The 19,109-nt window shown below is 36.4% G+C and overlaps 1 protein-coding gene across 1 annotated transcript in view; it reads right to left on the bottom strand.

Annotated features, from left to right (window-relative positions):
- Nucleotides 1-206: 206 nt before the first annotated feature.
- LOC138713359 (uncharacterized) overlaps nt 207-19,109 on the bottom strand; it is a 467,222-nt gene continuing 448,319 nt past the window's right edge. Inside the window, exons 4-6 of the mRNA XM_069845391.1 lie at nt 18,424-18,586; nt 6,217-6,578; nt 207-853 (exon numbers count right to left, since the gene is read on the bottom strand). Of these exons, the coding sequence (XP_069701492.1) occupies nt 605-853; nt 6,217-6,578; nt 18,424-18,586 (774 nt within the window). The 3' untranslated portion in view covers nt 207-604. The remainder of the gene's footprint in view (nt 854-6,216; nt 6,579-18,423; nt 18,587-19,109) is intronic.

Here is a 19,109-nt window from a genome sequence, read left to right as displayed (position 1 = left end):
AAATTTGACAAGACTATTAATTATTCTTCTTGTGCTTCTTTCTCCCTTCATTTGTTTTATCGGCCATTCTCTCAGTTCACATTCATACACAGTTTCACACTTTGAATAAACTCAATGCAATGCAGCTAAATCATCATTTGCATTGCTTAATCGTTGCAGAAATGACTCGACACAAGCAGTCCTTTTAACAAAATCCCGTAACTCTTAAAAAAAAAGACCGAGTTCACCGTCAGATCTCTTCTTATGAAATACTGTTATCAGATGGATATAAATACTAGTACGAATTCTTCCTCAGTAACAAAACAGATTTAGTACAGAAACATACATTAAATGTCACTTCACTTCACGTGTACACTTTCAGTACACATTGTACATGTTTTTCAACACTGATCAAAACAAACTTTTCGCACTATTTTGAAATAACTGTTCTTCATAAGACGCGTAGGTTTGATTTGGTCGTCATATATTTATAATAGTCACTTCATTCGCATCACTTAGACTTAAGACTAAACTGTCATATATTGGTGCTTCAATGATGTTACTGTATTAGTGTTCACATTAACTTACGTGCGTATGAAGTCTCTTAGAACTGTTGGACTACACTTCAGGAAGCTGACTCTTCTTGGATCTCGTCTTCTGTATCCAGTTTGCTACTTCCACTGCACACACGACATTTGCAGCACACGATGCAGGGGGCTGCGAGAAGAAGCAGGGGTGAAGCCACTAACAGCAGGATTCCAAATCCGGCGAAGATGCCGATCACTTGAGTTCGATGCCAGATGACGGATGCCCGGGAGTGTCCGAGTTTGTTCTTGCAGGGACCTTTGTCATAGTGTCTCAGTAGGAAGTCATCCTGAAAATTAGGATGAACATAATAATAATAATAATAATAATAATAATAATAATAATAATAATAATGTCACATATATTATTTTAATGTACCGAAGTACATATGATATTTCCATGCAGATATTCTGTGTCATCATACGATGTAAGAGTAATGGAACGGAGAAAAATTCTCTCCGGCGCCGGGATTTGAACCCAGGTTTTCAGCTCTACGTGCTGATGCTTTATCCACTAAGCCACACCGGATACAACCCCAGCGTCGGACAGAATCGTCTCAGATTAAGCTCCAACTCTAGGGTTCCCTCTAGTGGCCGCCCTCTGCACTACGTCATAGATGTCTACATCGAATAATGTCACATTGCCTAATAAGCTCACAATCAGCGATTAGTAAATTCCTGGGAACTTTGCCATTGGAAATATTTAAGTCGCCAAAATGGTAAAGATTTTTTAAAATTAAGTGGTATTATTGAGATCAAATTGTGTTTTCATTTTAAGAGTTGGCAGGAAGAACGATGAGGGTCCATAAAATGAGATTTTTTAGTTAGAGGTGCCATCTATTGGAACTAACAGAGGCTTACATGGTTATTACAAAATCTCCAGGTGCAATAAAAAGATTTAAAAGCAATGACATTACACATACGAATTAAAGCAGTGTAATTTAAAGTTTAAAATTAATTTTTCTCTAAAGTTTGTTATTTGGACCCTCATCGTTCCTCCCGTCAACCCTTTATTTGTAAAACAAAGGAAAGAATTAAATATGGACGCAGAGGTCTTATAGGCCTACCTTTCTTTAATAATTATTAACTATTTAGCAACTTTACAAAAATATCCTCTTTTCATTTTATTAACAATTTTATTTATCAATGTTTTTTTTACAAAAAACCGTCATAAACTTTTCTGATTTTGATATAATAGTACAATATTGTTCGAATCCCGGTCGGGGCAAGTTACCTGGTTGATGTTTTTTTCGGGGTTTTCCCTCAACCCAATACGAGCAAAATGCTGGGCAACTTTCGGTGCTGAACCCCGGACTCATTTCACCGGCATTATCACCTTCATTTCATTCAGACGCTAAATAACCTAGATGTTGATACAGCGTCGTAAAATACTCAATATAAAAAAGTACAATATTTTTATTTCATTTCAAGATAAACGTTTTCGGTTTTTTAAAAAACCATCATTAACCTTTAAGTTGAATAGTTACATTATAAACATTGAAAGGCAATGTTAACATGTTAATAGTGTAAAATCATACAAAGGATTTCATAAAACATTAAATGTATATACAAATTTAAAATGTTAAAATCAAACAGTTGGTCCAATGTGAAAATTATGTGGAGTATACAGCATGTGCTTCCTTGCAAGATACCTTTTCATATAATTTCAAGGGAAATTATAATACACGTCACTGTTCGTTAACAGAAAACCACAATTTAAGTCACATAGAGTTAGTGTGCACTCAATGTTGGTTGCTTACGGTTGTCAGCCCACTTTGAGGTCTGTGGATATAGAGGAAAAAATTGGATCGGTGTCTGGTAGAGTTCCCGTGTAGCTCAGTTGGTAGAGCGTTCGTACGTTTAACCAAAGATCCCGGGTTCGATACCCGGCCCGGAACTATTTTTCCCTCGAAATTATACAGATCAACTTTACAGGGAGTTATATCTGAAAGCTTGATTTGCAAGAAGTTACCTTATGAAACAGATGTAGCCTGTAGTGATAGAAGCATCTCAAACTTATGTGAATATTATTCCACCTTGAAGACAACATATTCAACCCAATAACAGCAAATGTTGGGTAAGTTTCAGCGCTGGACTCTGGACTCATTTTGCTGGTATTATCATCTTCATTTCACACAGACGCTAGATAATCATTGCAATTGAAAAAACGTCGTAAAATAAACCAATTAAAAGAGATTTTAAAAAACTACAGAATGCAAAAGAGCATTTAGTATAACGAACGATATCTGCACTAAAAAAAAAGGAATAGTCTTCTAATAAAAGAATTTCTAGGCTCTTGTTCCTGTGTCAGTATTAAAATTTAATTCTTTGCCTTATGTGTAGTTGTAGCTGCGATCTGAAAGCAGAGCTGCTGGGACTGCATTACAAAAAAAAGTAACCCTGGAAAAGAAGTGCAGCACGAGTTCATGTCGAGTTTCAAGGGGATGTGACCAAGGGGATTTCGACAGTATCCCCTAAATTTTTTTCTAACTACAGCACTGACAATAGGTACTTTCCGTAGTGAGAAAGTGAAAGCATGAAGCAAGCTTCCTAGTCTGATTTCAAATATAGAAATGTCGTGAACAACTGTTCCCAACATCATGTTTTTCACAACACAATCTTCAGGGTCAGGTCATGACAAACACTGCACTGTACAAATCTAATCTCATGACGTCTTGACCTTGGAAAAGAAGTGACTAATACGTTTATTATTATACTATAATATATTATGTGGATGTACAAATTATATTATTTACAATATATAATTATTAATTATTATTAATTTATAAAGCTTTGAACGTGTATAACATACATTAAGATGTCAATATTTTACGTAAAAGTTAATCATGATGTTCTTGAATTGAAGGATGTTTGCAGTTTGATATACTGTGTGTAAAAAACGAAAGTGTGGCAGATGTGTAATAAAATTGTTGCTACTTTTGTATTTATAAATACTGATCTCTTGTAATGTTTATGTAATATTTTATAGTAACTGTCGCTATATTTTAAGGATATTTTACTGTAATTGCCACTCCTTTCGTATTTATAAGTACTGCAATATCTTAACAATATTTTGAAGTAATTGCCACTAATTTGGTGTTTATAAGTACCGACTTATTGCAATATTTTAAGAATATTTTATAATGAGTGTCACTACTTTTGAATGTATAAATACTGATCTATTGTAATGTTTTGAGATTAATTAATAATTGTAACTATTTTGGTTTTTGTAAGTACTAACCTCTTGTAACATTTTATGAATATTTTATATTGTTTATCACTACTTTGCAATTTATAAGTATTGACCTATAGCAATATTTTGAGTATATTTTATAGAAACCCTTGCTGCTTATTTATTTGGAAGTGTGGACTTGTGAATATGTAGTACGAAGTTTTATTGCTTGGGTATTAGGAAGTGGAGACCTGTTTTAATATTTTGGACATATGTTATAAGGTAATATAAATGTATCTGTGTAGAATGATCTTGAAGTTTAAATTAGCATAAAGGTAAGAGAAATAGTCTTCGTGTAATTAGAAAGAATACTAAGAAAATTTGTTTTTATGACACAACTAACTTTGGCAAGTAACAATAAGCATGTAACTGTATAAATTGTTATATTCACCTGGCATACACTACTGATAATGATGCACAGATGAAGAAGTGTGTGTGGCGACGTCATTGTGTGGTATAGTGTGTGTGTGTGTTTGTGTGTAATAATCTTCTCTTACTCTGGTTTCAGTTGGCCACGCTGGCCTAGGGATTTGAAAGTACATGTGTGTTGTAGGTATTATTTTGTGAATATTTATTAGATATACAAGGTGATTCAAAAGTCCAGCGACATAGACAAACTCCATTATTAGTGCAGATAGCGAAAAATAAAAAGAGGGGAAAGTTATTCGAACTATATACATAGTTTTCAATCTAATGTGCTTGAATTTTCAACATAGACTACACCATTGAGGCTGTACACTAGTACGACACATCTGCCAATCCCAATGCTGCAAAATTAATGGCTTTTCCGTTGGTTCTACAGGATTTGTGATATGTAGTGTATTGGGTAAATTACGAAATTATGATGATAATTAGTAATGTTGCCAGCGAAAACCTCCAGACCAAAATGAAATTCCCCTGAATTCTTATGCTATCAATATAAAGAATTGTTTCTTTGAACTGTGAGAAGTTAACCACCAATCTCTGCATGTCAATTATTTTCCTCCGTTAAAAAATACATAGGAAAGTTCAGGATAACAGACAGGGTTTGGAATTGAACGAGTTACATCAGCTTTTTGTCTATGCGGATGACGTGAATACGTTAGGAGAAAATTCACGAACTATTAGGGAAAACACGGAAATTTTACTTGAAGTAAAGAGATAGGTTTGGAAGTAAATCCCGAAAAGACAAAGTATATGATTATGTCTCGTGATCAGAATATTGTACGAAATGGAAACATAAAAATTGGAGATTTATCCTTCAAAGAGGTTGAAAAATTCAAATATCTTGGAGCAACAGTAACAAATATAAATGACACTCGGGAGAAAATTAAACGCAGAATAAATATGGGAAATGTCTGTTATTATTCGGTTGAGAAGCTTTTATCATCCAGTCTGCTGTCAAAAAATCTGATAGTTAGAATTTATAGAACAGTTATATTACAGGTTGTTCTGTATGGTTGTGAAACTTGGACTCTCACTTTGAGAGAGGAACAGAGATTAAGGATGTTTGAGAATAAGGTTCTTAGGAAAATATGTGGGGCTATGAGGAATGAAGTTACAGGAGAATGGAGAAAGTTACACAACGCAGAACTGCACGCATTGTATTCTTCACCTGACATAATTAGGAACATAAAATCCAGACGTTTCAGATGGGCAGGACATGTAGCACATATGGGCGAATCCAAAAATGCATATAGAGTGTTAAGACTGGTTCACAATAAACCGGAAACTGAAACAACGAGAACGAGAACGGAAATATTGTTAAAATACATTTAAATGTGAGCATTTACAATTAACTATTCTGAATGCTCACATTTAAATGCATTTATTTTAACAATATTTCCGTTCTCGTTTTCGTTGTCGTTTCCGTTCCCGGTTTATTGTGAATCAGCCTTTAGTTGGGGAAAGTTGGGGAGGCCGAGACATAGATGGGAGGATAATATTAAAATGGATTTGAGGGAGGTGGGATATGATTATAGAGACTGGATTAATCTTGCACAGGATAGAGACCGATGGCGGGCTTATGTGAGGGCAGCAATGAATCTGCGGGTTCCTTAAGAGCCATTTGTAAGTAAGTAAAAAATACATATCTAAAATCCCGTAAAATTGGCGGAAAAGCCATTCATTTGGCAGCACTGGGACTGGCGGGAGTGTTGTACTAATATACAGCCTCAACAACAGTGTATTCTACATTTGAAAATTCAAGTACATTAGGTTGAAAACTAGATATTTCCAAAAACTTTCCCCTCTTTTCATTTTTCGCTATCTCCACTAATAACGGAGTTTGTCCATGTAGTCGGACTTCTGAATCACCCTGTATTACTGCCAAAGAATTTGAAAGGGGAGATATTTTATTATGTTGTAGTATTAAAATATCATCAAGAATCATTTAGTTTCACTAGTAGTACAGACCATGTTAACAAAGGAGAGGTTACTTACATCTAGTGATGCTAGGCAGTACCAGCAGAAGACGTGTTTGCAGCGTTTGCACATCATCTGCGCACAGCCCTCATCTTTCTCAATAGGAACATTACACATGGGACAGCACTTGATGAGATCTGAATCGAACGGGATGCCCGGTTCCATGAGATCCGTGCGCCCCTCCTTGGCTAGGCGTCTGGTGTTCTCCTCGCAGGAGAATCCTGAGTGCCAAGGATTCTTGCAATTGGAACAGAAGTCTGACGAACAGGTCGGGCAGTGGACACTTTGGGGAAGACATCGCTCGACAGGTCCACACACGTTGCACACAGTCTCACAGCCTGCACGCGGGCACCATGTTCTGCTCACGTCCAAATCCACCTCTGTGAACACATACCACACGTGCTAAGAGCTGCTTCTCTCAAAAGTAGCTACTGAAAATAACTCCCGTGATTGTTGTATCTTTAAACACTTTCCACATTTTATTTTTTTTTTAAATTTTGGGAAATGAAATTTTTTAAATGAAAAAAATGCTTGAAATAATTATTGAAGATTCCTTTACAACTTCCTGTATATATTTTCCTATTTTACATATCTATTAAGGATGGAAAAAATAAAATGAAGAGATATGTAATGTGTTCAAAGATACAAAAGGTTCATGTACCTTCGAACATACCCTCTTGTATCTTGGAACACATGGCATATAGGTGGGAATATAGCTCTAAAAACTGACAATCATATTTAAAATTATTTGCCATCATAAACCAGAGCAGGCTTCTCTGATTGAGATTTTATTTCCTGGAGGAGCAATAACTGCTTCAACAGCTTTCTTCAAGGCATCCGGATCAATTGTGGGAGCCTCTTAGCTCCAGACTTACTTCGTGACATGATCTTAAAATAAAACAAAAACCGATAATATCGTGTACCTTGGAACATGTTCCATGGTACAAGATGTTTTGTGTTCAAAGGTACAAGAGGGTGCACATTTAAACAAACATGGCTCCCAAAACTAGAGATTCGAAAACATCTTGGAAATTAAAATATCTTATTACTCACCAGATGATAGGGAACACACTGTACTTGAAAGATATTAACAAATATAATCTGATTTTGTGTTAGAAAACATATCAATGAACGAAATGTTTAATTTTTGTACTAAAAAAATGGTTTTGTCCACAGAACTCACACTTTGCAATCAATCAAACCGAAACTACGAGCAGAGCTATTTAGCGGCTTTCTCTACAATCTACTTCGATTTGAGTTCTCTAGATAGCAGCAAAAATTAAAAAACAAAAAATTTTCAAAAGTACACTATGCTGAAGGTACAACAGTCTCTCCTATAGAGCTTCACCAAGTCATATCAGCAGTGAAGGATCTTTCATTCTTAGGATTATCTTGATTGAAAATGATACAGAATCTCCAGATTTATTTCCCTCTCAGAGGAAGCCTGCTAAAGATTTTATCTCCCTTAAAAGCTATCGCCTTTGGCTGATTTGAACACGGGAACCTAGGATCCATGGTACCCTCGAGACCACACAGGACGCGCACAGAACGACCATTTTGTGATACCTAATTTGTGAAAAATTAATTAGGTGCCCGCACACTCACACACAACATGATAATGAATACTGAAATCAGAGTGACAGTGAAATGATAGAGGGAACCAAAAACCTCTAAGAAAAACCTCAGAATTTATCCGTCATGAATATGATTCTATTATCACCGGGGTTCGAATCCGGGCCATCGTAAGCGAGTGCCAACTGAGCTACCAAGGCGGTGTGACAGCGAGATGAAAATATTCCACCTTACAGTCCAAGAAAACTTCGGTAAAACGAAATTAGGAAATCAGCCCAAGCGAGATTTGAACCCACACTAAACGCAGCCTTGGATCAAAAGTCCAGACTGTTAACCTGAACTACGGCTGCGACAAATTAATTGTAGCGAAACTCATAAATAGAGACGAGAATTTCATGCACTATAAAATCCCAAAATATAAATGCATTTATGCACTATCAAACTATGAAACATGCACGATCAAGTGAAAAATACATTAAAATATGCACTTTTATTTTTTCTCCAAATTTTTTATTTCACTTCACATTATTTGCACAGTTAACATCTAACAACATTTCTAAATTGGTTTCTGTGAGGTTTCTGCACTTGTCAGTCAATATGTTTTTGTAGGCAGAGGATGCCTTCTCTACATAGAAAGAAGTTATGGGTGCAAACTTGAATGAATATATTTGTGACAGTGTCAGGTCAAATTCTTCATTCAAGTTTTCGCCATAAATAACTTTCTTCACTGAACAAAAGAATCCGTAGTCCGGTTTCGCATTTATGACTCCGTCCAGTTTATTTTAATTTTATATTTTAAAGAAGTTTTGTAATGTTTTACAAAGAACAACTGCCATAGAAAATATTCGGAAACACAATAGCGTGCTTAGCTACCTCTTTACTGCAACAATAGCAGAATACGACATTCCCATTTATGATCTAATAAAATCCTTTCCTTTAATTCACTGTGTAAAGAGTACGCTTTTGGAACCTTTAATTGGAGGCATATTAGAACCACATTAACACAAGCAAACAGAATAAACAGACACATTAACCACTTACGAGGTTCACACAATGTAAAGACAGTTTATTGAATGATTCCAATTTTATAAGAATCTAAATTGCTACTAGTACTGGAAAAGGAAGAGAGAGAGAGTATTTACAACCTCCCTGAAAGAGGGTGCTTTTGACCTAAATTATAATTATTTGTCGGCAGTTTCCTTGAACCCTCTATATTTCCTATTATTCTCAAAATATCCAACATAATAAATCCATTTATGACATGCAGTCTATAGAGGGTTATCGATAAAGTGTTGTAAAAGCGAACTTCCATCCAGTGAAATATCTTATTGTGAAAATCTTAACATTTTATTTCATTTTTCTGTTAATTAGTTTTTTTTTTTCTTTTCCTTCGTCAATCCTGATTCCTGAAGCTAAAATAAGATACATGAAAATCGAGAAACTGAGGTGTCCACTCAAAATCATTAAAATATGCATTATGCATGTTTTTATCCCCAAAAAGGCCAAAACATGCAAATATGCACGGAAAAAGTACACATATTTTGAATTGGAAAGTAAAGTACTAAGTTTGAGCTATGTCCTATGTTCCTATAAAAACATGCATTTGCATGGAATTCTCGTCTCTACTCATAGAACATAATGAAACAAAAGGTATCATCTTCATGATAAAAGAAGTGGCGTAGACAGGGGTAGCTCACCGGGCTGAACCCCCCCCCCCTCCATTTTTCAAGAAATATTTAAAAATTGTATTATATTAGATATAGAGCATGAAGAAACAATACAACATTGGCGTTGCGTGTGCGACACTGGATGAAAAATATTATTTGACCACAATCGACAATGACCACAATATTTAGAATAACACGTCATTTATATTTCTGCTGACAAGTTGTTTTAAAGTGACAGTTGATTTTCGAAGAAACTATGAAGCTACTGTTCTCAACACAATAACTAGATAATTGGGTTTGTTGATTCACTCTGCAACAGCGGAGTACCGGTATTGATTTTGCTTTGTAACAGCTTAACTGATTCAAAATTTCATAGCATTAAACAACAATTATTATTGTCTTTGAAATATGTTGCATTTAAGTCATGGGTAAGTTTTCCAAGTGATGTTCCCAAATCTTGTTCCCCCTTTCCATTTCAAATTCCTGGCTATGCCACTGGTTAAAAGAAATGTTACATTACGTAGTAAAAACAATTTGTGTCACTTGTATGCAAGAAACACCGAAAGCAGTAAAGTTGTAGACTTGTGAAATGAGTGGCCATGAGGTAACGTGTAAAATACTGCTACATATCTTAACAAGTGAAAGGTAAAACCCGTTGTACAAAACACAAAGCAATAAATAATTATTCATTGACTGTTTACACGCAGTCAGCGACCTGTTAGACTGTAATGTCAACAGACGGCATTACTTTATTTTCGTTTATGATAATTCTTTTCTGCGCAGTACATTTAAGCACCCAGAAAGTCCAAACCACTCCACGTTCATTTAGAAATTGGTAAATACTCGCAATGTCCGTTTTCATTTTACATGGAATCGTGTAAGCTTCCAGCTCAAGCACAAGTCTGCTTCTATTTTTGTTCACTTTTTAAGAAATCTAGCGTACATGACCAAAAATCCACATTTTCAGTTTTTGCCTTAAAATTTCTGAATTTAATATACAGAGTGGGCGGAAAGTAACTCCCTATTAGAAAACGCTAATAACTTTCTTAATAATCTGTCTATTGCAATGAAACAAGTTCTGTTGTGGGGTGTGAAATGGTAGAAATCATCTGCAATTAAAACAACATATGCAGCGGAATTTTCCAGTGCTTCTAGTCTCTTGGGGATAACCTCGACTGACTTCAACAGGAACTGCTGTGGTACGTTAGCGAGGACATGGCGAATGCGATCCTCCAAAAAGTTCTTGGGTTTGTGCGGTAAACCTATTCCTTTGCCCAATCCCACAGAAAGAAGTCACTTGGAGGAGGTCAGAACTTCGTGCTGGCCACTCATGCGGACCACGACAGCAGTATTGAGATGTGTGAAGTGTGGGTCAATGCTCTGCATCTCTGCAACTAGTCTGATCAGTTTGGGTATGGATAATATTAATTTATTATTATAAAGCTATTATGATAGTAGGAAAAATTTCTTGTTTGTTATATTATGATTAAAAGATGGGGGTTTCCATATATGACAATTAACAATACATAATCTGAAAGGACAAATGAAAATCGTAAATAATTAAAATGGCTATTACAAATCAACAGCGGGCACAATGTGTTCTTTGGTATGCTAAATTTGAGGGTGTTAAGAGAGTTCAAAGAAAATTTCGTTGTGAGTATGGTGTGCGTAATGTACCTACATACGATTCCATAATGTCGTGGGATCGAACATTTGCAGAAACAGGCTCTGTGTTGAAAAAAAAAAAAAAAAAACATGCAGGAGGTCGCAGGCGAAACCCAGTACGGGAAGCAGCTATCTCTCGACTTGGTCCCCAAACTCCCCAGATTTAACACCTCCTGACTTCTTCGTGTACGGTTTTGTTAAAGACATTGTTTATTCACAGAATCCCAGGAACGTTGATAATCTGTGAGTAAAAAATACTCAAGCTTTTCAACAAATCATCCCTCTTATGTTACAATGGACATGGGCTGAATTGCATCACCGTTATGATTTGTGCAGGGTGCGCAATGGGGTCATGTTGAGCTCTGAGGAATCTCCCATCTTTCAGTGTTGTATGCACTAAGTTTCAACAAATAAAGTTCAGTAGTAAATGTTTTACGTTGTTTTATTTTACCCATACCCAAACGGATCACCCTGTACGTTATTCATTTGTAATTATAAACCCAAAACTGTACTTGTTAGGTGGATTATAATTACGCTACTGTGATTACATGCTTACTATCCTTATAAATAAATACTTCTTCTTCTTTCTCTCAGTTTAACCTCTCCCTTTTAGGTTCATTTACATGACCCACGCCACACGGGCCTTACAGGGCCGCGACCTGTCGGGAGAGGAATTAAGCTATGGATCACATACATACTTTTTTGACCACACAAGGACATGGAGGGCCTCCCCGGATGAGGGATCAGTTCAATGCCAGGACCACCTCCGATACAACACAAACATTTAAGACATTACACATCATTCACTCACACATATGAAAGGATTAAGGGAAGGATCGCCGTCCATGGCCGGACTTTCAAGAGGTACAATCCCGGCTAAATAAATACATACGGTCTAATTCCATTTTGTAAGAATAATTCACTTAAATGATATAAATATGTCAACAAGGAGAGCAGTGAAGTCTGTTCACGAACTAAGTAAGCAACCACGGGAATCATCATTTTTAGTAGAGTTTATGTTGACGTGTGCATTTTCTCACGTGACACTATAAGGAGGTTGTTTTGCAACAAGCTAATATACTGTATAGAAGCAATATTATGAAGTTTAAAATATTTACAGAAAGGAGAATCATGTAAAGAAATTCCTAGTGGTTTTAGTGTTTGTGATATCTGGCATCAGCAATTTCGAGATGACAGTTGCTGTAGGTGGAAGCAAGCTGAGTACACCGTGACGTCGTGGAGTGGGCGGCATGTGGGAAGCAAACGGTAAATACGTTATGTCCCCAGCAGTGGTTTCCATCACAAATAGGCGTAGAGAGGGAGCGAGTGTTTAACGTCTTCAAATCACCTGAATTCTTCACCCAAAGAAAACTTTTCGTAATTATGTCATGTACTGTGGCCCCTACTGGTAGCGTTTCTGGTTACAAATTTAACAGTCGAGTTCGATTCGTACAAGGGAAAGCAGTATATCTCACTTCGACAGGAACTGGGTGCGTATTCCTTGCCTTGGGTTTTTTTGTTTTTGTTTTTTTTTTTAGATGTGATCTTGCATCATGCTCACCGCATTTCTAATCTAAGTCAGCCAGTGTTGCTAACTTAGGGGGGTTTTCTCCTAACTTCAGGGTATGTGTAAGTCTGTTAGGGAAATTTTAGAGAATAAACTTCTTAAGGGTAGCACTGTTGTTTAGGGGGGAAATATAGGATTTTTGAATGGATATTAAATGCTTTACCGATTTTTTTTCTTAACGATTAAAATATCCTTATTTGGTATACATACTATAACACTTCATTCAATTTCATCTTGATGACCTTAATATCAGGGATGTCAAAGCGCCTGTATTACGTGCTCATACTACAAGCAATACAAATCCAACAAGGTTCACTTTTTAGCAAGATAAAGTGCAAAGGAAATGTTGTGCGGGTTCTTCAGAGCACGCAGTGCAAGAGTTTTGACATAATATTTAACCCTTAAATTGGCAAAACTTAATTTCTCACACTAGTTTATTAAACCTTGTCGGACTGTAAAGAAAACAACTATCGCAATGTTCATATTTTATATGTTGTACACTATTATAGTATTGTGAAATTTTAATTTTCCTACCAATTTTTTCTATTCTTCTATTAAAATTAAAATTAAAATCTCCTTCTTCTTGCCCTGAGTCCGTCAACGACCAAGCGGTATCTGTTACCTCTTATACCTGCACCAACATTTGCCCCATTTGTGTTACGGGATTGATGTTTGGAGCAAGAGGAACGATACCCAACTTCTCTTCTCAATTCTGTAAGACCCTAGGACTGCACAAATCTTTTCTGGATGAACTGGTCCTCCTCATAATTAGAGAGTCAGTCAAACTTTTACGGAACCACGTATATGGAATCTAATTCAGTGTATGGAAAAAATTAACGCACCATTATTTTTCTTTTTCCTTCTTAGCTTTCATTGATTCTTTACTTGAATTTTTTTTCTTCTGTAAACTGCCATTGTTTGTTGGTGTATTTGTTTGCCTTTTTTCTTACTCTTTTAGCTCTCATCATCTATTTGCTCTTGTATTGTTTTGTATGCTTTGTCTAATGGCAGCCTCTAATTTGAGGAAGCTCTGATAAATAAATAAATATACAGTCACGAAGCTCAATACGTAGTAAATATGCATCCATAGATAGGTGCTAACCACTAGGATCGCTACTATCGCCTCATTACAGACAATGCGAAATAGTACCTGCACAGTCTATTGTTCCAATACCCTCAAAACTCAAGCTTCGTGACTGTATATACTAGACTGTGATATAGCATATAGCCTATTAACCTATAGTATCTTATAGGATTCTTTGTCAATTTAAGAGTTAACGGTTAAATGCGCATGCGCACAACAAAAAAGACCTCATTTTTAATATTGGTTACTTTAACCTTAGAAAAAAATTTGTCTTTTCAGATTCTCTAATACCATTTTTCTGTACTTAATATGTGGAATTTGTTGTTAAAATCTACAATCTAGAATGTTTTACACACAGATGCAATAAATATGAGTACTATTTAATTTAACTTTCTGTTAAGATTCTCTACGTTCCATTTTTTAAATTGGTTTATTTTACGACGCTTTATCAAATGCAATGGATATCTACATGATATGTCACACAAGTTGAGAGGATGCGAAGAGATTTCTTTCTCCTTCTTCTTGCCCTGAGTCCGCCAACAACCAAGCGGTATCTGTTACCTCTTACCTGCACCAACATTTGCCGCACTGGTTTAAGAAGTAACACTCATTCGCTACAGTTCAGTTCTCGTTAAGAAATGGAGGTGATGTCTTTTGGAGTGCCCCAGATATGAAGATCGACAAAATGCACAAAGGTAACTAATCCACTTACTCTGGAGGAACTGACAATTAGCATCCAGGTAAACATCTCCTCGCCTACATTTCTCAACGAGGACATCAGCCAGTGATGTGTCACTTCTTAAACGGTGAGACAGGATGTTTGGAACAAGAATGTAGACTTTCAGTATCTCTTTCCTTAATTTGAGTGAATATTTGATGTTTAACTACTTTCCCTAAGCTCTCAGGGAAAGAGAAAGATGTTGCAGTTCAGTAGCGTCCCACTGCTAGTGTAATGATATCATCATCATCATCATCATCATCATCATCATCATCATCATCATCAACACGGCTTGAGCCTTTTGGTCCGTTCCGTCCCCACTAGAATTGCCCACGTGAGCGTTTTCTTGATTCCACTTGCACTGTGAAAGGACATAGTTCCTTTCAATGTGCAGGTTTACACCTTCCGCCATTTCTTTCTCCGTCCTGCAGTCAGCTTCTCGAGTGCATTCCCCTTCACCCCCCGTATGTGGTACCTAAGAGATTACGTCCATTTTCGGCTTTTCTCCAAAATTTTCTAGAGTTCCTTCAGTAGAGTAGCGTAACCCGGAGTGAGGCAAGTGGTCAACAGGCTTGGTGTTCACATACTCAAATTATTTCAGCCCCGTACTCTCTTTGCAAGGACGCGTTTTCGCGTGTCGTTTAAATTTCTCCTCCCATTTTCCCTCTTTCAATTCAATTCAATTTAAACTAGAATTGCTGACTTCACCGTTGTTTCGGACGACCACATTTCTCCTCCCTCGTGGAAAATACTGAAAAACTTTCTACGGTATGCGGTCTTCTTCCATCCTGTCTAAGTGCTCCTTTCATTTCTGTTGATAATCTTCTATTCGTTGTATAATTCCTTCAATATGTAGTTCCTTCCTGATAACCTCGCTTCGTTTGTTTTCAGTTAATTAAATTCCTGCCAATGAACGTAGAAACCTCATCTCGGAAGCTTCTATGCGCCTTTTATCTCTTTTCGACAACATCCATGTCTCTGCTCCACGAGCAGTATGGTAGCGCCATTGTTTTATAGAACTTCAGTTGACTTTCTTTATATATTTTGTTCCTTAGGCTTCTTATATCTTGACATCTATTCAGTTTTTCATTCATGACCATATTTTTCTGACAAGCTGTTGTACATCCTAAATATTTAAAGCTACTTACTTGTTCTATTATTTCTGAATCTACAACTCTCTTCGACCTTTTGTGATGATTCCCTATAAATGTCAATGTTTTCGATTTTGAGCTTGATAGTATAAGGTTATATTCCTTAGTTATATTACATGATTTTTAAACAGCAATTTGAAGATGCTCCTCTGAGTTTACTATTACAACTTGATCGTTCGCGAAAACTAGACAATTCATGGCTGTCCCACTAATAACAAAATCATGATTAATAATATTCAGTCATGTTTCAATGGCATCGTTAAGATATAATTAAACGATATAAGAATTTCTAATTCTGGAGAAACGATTAAATAACAGACCCTACTGTAACAGAAGAAAAGGGGACTTTATAAAAACCACACTTCAAAACGGTTTTACTATCAATAATTCCAGTTGGACTCGTCTGGATTTGAAGTGGATACTCGAGCATGTAAAGCTGAAGTTCTAGCCATTAGGTCTAGGATATTCAAGCTTTTAAATCTATAAATACGATCTAATAATCTAATTTTACGGTCTTTCAGGTAACATAATTTTTTTTCAACAAGCCAAAACTTCTCGTTTTGCTTGTAGACTGTCAGATATATAATTAATTCGTTGTACGTGAGGTCCTTCAACTCTGAATTTGTTTATCGAATCCCAATAGAGAGAAGATGGCCGATAAATAAACAAGACATCTTGACAGCAGGAGTAAGGTTAGGAGGGGAATAGAAAGTTTCTCTAACCGGTTCCTGGTGTACGAATGCACACTGCTATGGTCGTTGACATGAGCGCAATGTTTTTTAGACTACCTCTGGTTTAAAAATTCGACCTGTTCGTTAAACCTGGCCGCGTTCTACGCACTTGGCAGAAATGATCAGTAGCAGCACACATGCGGGCGTAGCGCCTACACTCCCACACGCTGGCGGCTGTGCAACACTATTTACTTTATGGGAGGAACTAATAATAAGTATACACAAAGTGCAAGTGACTATCTTCCAGTGGAAATAGGTACTGCATGTAGAATGAAAAGAAGACAGTAGGACACATAATACTGATAAAATATGATACAGAGCTACAGAGAGATAAAGCGATAGATAGGTAGGTAGGTAGATAGATAGATAGATAGATAGATAGATAGATAGATAGATAGATAGATAGATAGATAGATAGATAGATAGATAGATAGATAGATAGATAGATAGATAGATAGATAGATAGATAGATAGGTAGGTAGGTAGGTAGGTAGGTAGGTAGGTAGGTAGGTAGGTAGGTAGGTAGGTAGGTAGGTAGGTAGGTAGGTAGGTAGGTAGGTAGGTAGGTAGATAGATAGATAGATAGATAGATAGATAGATAGATAGATAGATAGATAGATAGATAGATAGATAGATAGATAGATAGATAGATAGATCTGGATTAATAATAGCGTATTGATTTATTTTGTTAAATAAATTCGGACGCAAATGGCATGAAAGAAACTTATTTTTGTGCTTAAATATCGGAAATGTGTTCATTACCTGTTTATACAAAAACAAATGGTAAGTTGCTACTTGTACAGCAAGTAATTTGTAATGGAGTGAATTCTTTTTTAAGCGCTTAATTTTCGGTTTATCCGGGTTTTTGTTAATCTGGATGATTTGCGGTCCATTTCAGTCACGATAAATTAATTTCTACTTGTTTAACTTGTTCTTTACAATGAATAAGTTGTTATATGTCATGTCCTGACACAGTAAATTAATATAAAGTGTAGCCTATAAGAAGCAATATGAAATTTCATTTCACAGGCTGTTATTCTGCTGATATCAGTGCTTATCATTGTCCGTGCTTCACTTCCGTAACATAGCTCAGGTTTAGCTGAGGTTTTATACAAACATATTCTTGTGTGTAGTTGTATTAGGGAAGGCTTCATAATTTTGTTAATTAGCCTATTCCCGTTGTTTCATTGTAGGCCTACTATTTGCAAATTTTAGAAGTTCTGTTTCACCAAAAAATGTTAAATTATAGCCAAGATAACTAAACTCATTTACTCTTTCCATTAATTTGTTGTTTAAGCAAATTTCGCTTGCGACCGGGTATTTCCCACGAAACGTCATGACTTTTGTTCTTTCAATATTGATTTCCATGTCTTATTTTGCGCTGATCATATTTAGATTATGCACTGAATACTGAAGCTCATCTTCATTGCATGCAACTAGGGCTAAATCATCAGCAAAGAGTAGACTATCAAACTATAAATTTCGACTGATGGAAATTGAACCATTGACTATTTCTTATCACAATTATACAATACCATATCCGTACAAACAGGAGAGAAACAGGAGAAAACGAAATTAATAATAAACAACGTTGACCATCTAAGACGGGACTTTTGGTGTTCCGCATAGAATTCACACGGGAAAAATTTTCCCGGCCTTCCCTTCCTCCAATGTCAGATTGAACACCACAACGTCTCCTTAAAAGTGAAATCTCTGGCGGATAGAGACTATTTTTGCTCTGCTTTTTGCGGAGTACCACAGTCTAGTATATACAGTCACGAAGCTTCAGTTGTGAGGGTACTAGGAACAAAAGACTGTGCAGGTACTATTTCGCATTGTCTGTGATGAAGCGATAGTAGCGATCCTAGTGGTTAGCAACTATTCATGGAAGCATATTTACGTACTACGTATTGAGCTTCGCGACTATATACTAGACTGTGAGAGTACTCTGTTTTCTGTGTGACAATTACGTCGTAAGCTTCACTATAATATCCTGCGACACAATTCGACCAGCTGAGCTGAATCAGACAAATCAAAAGAGAAGCAGAAAGTAATCCGCGATGGACTTACCTCTATTAAGACGGAATTTCTTATGTTTCTCTACCAAATCGACACTGACTAGTATTTCCATTTCAGACAATGAGATCACTCCTTGCTTCTCACACTGGGCGTCTGGGCAGGATATGTCGTACGCCCCTTCTTGAATTTCAAACTCGATGTAGGACTTCATGCACTGAAACACACATAATATCTTATTAGGTTGGGTTGGGTTAGGTTAGGTTACGAACACAGTTAAATGTATAGACTATTATAGTGGTCTGTGGTGGGCTTCATAAAATTACTCAAATTCAAAGAGATTAAGAACAATTATTAATCTTTCACTGTAGTTCAAATGATTTAGTTTAGACCAGTGGTTCTCAAACTTTTTGAAGGGGCGACCCACTTCCGGACGATACATTTATTTCTGACCACCCCCCCTCCCCACTACCGTACCGGCATTTAACCACATTCGAAAAATATAAATCCCTGTAAAATCGAAAAACAAAAGTAATTTTCACTCAAAACCAGTGGATATCGGTGTCATCAAGGCCTGCAAATATATATTCAAACTCCGCAAATATGCTTCGCGGTCACAACAATAACTACCCCCACCGTTTTCCCCTCCCGTACTGTGGTAGGTTGACGAGAGTTTTTTTGTTGCGGAACTTGATATTGCCCATACATTGTTACAGTACTGCACACTTGTAAACGAGGAT

Source organism: Periplaneta americana, chromosome 14 (genome assembly GCF_040183065.1).
Source record: "Periplaneta americana isolate PAMFEO1 chromosome 14, P.americana_PAMFEO1_priV1, whole genome shotgun sequence".
Classification (NCBI taxonomy): Eukaryota; Metazoa; Arthropoda; class Insecta; order Blattodea; family Blattidae; genus Periplaneta; species Periplaneta americana.
This window is presented reverse-complemented; position numbering and strand designations above follow the sequence as displayed.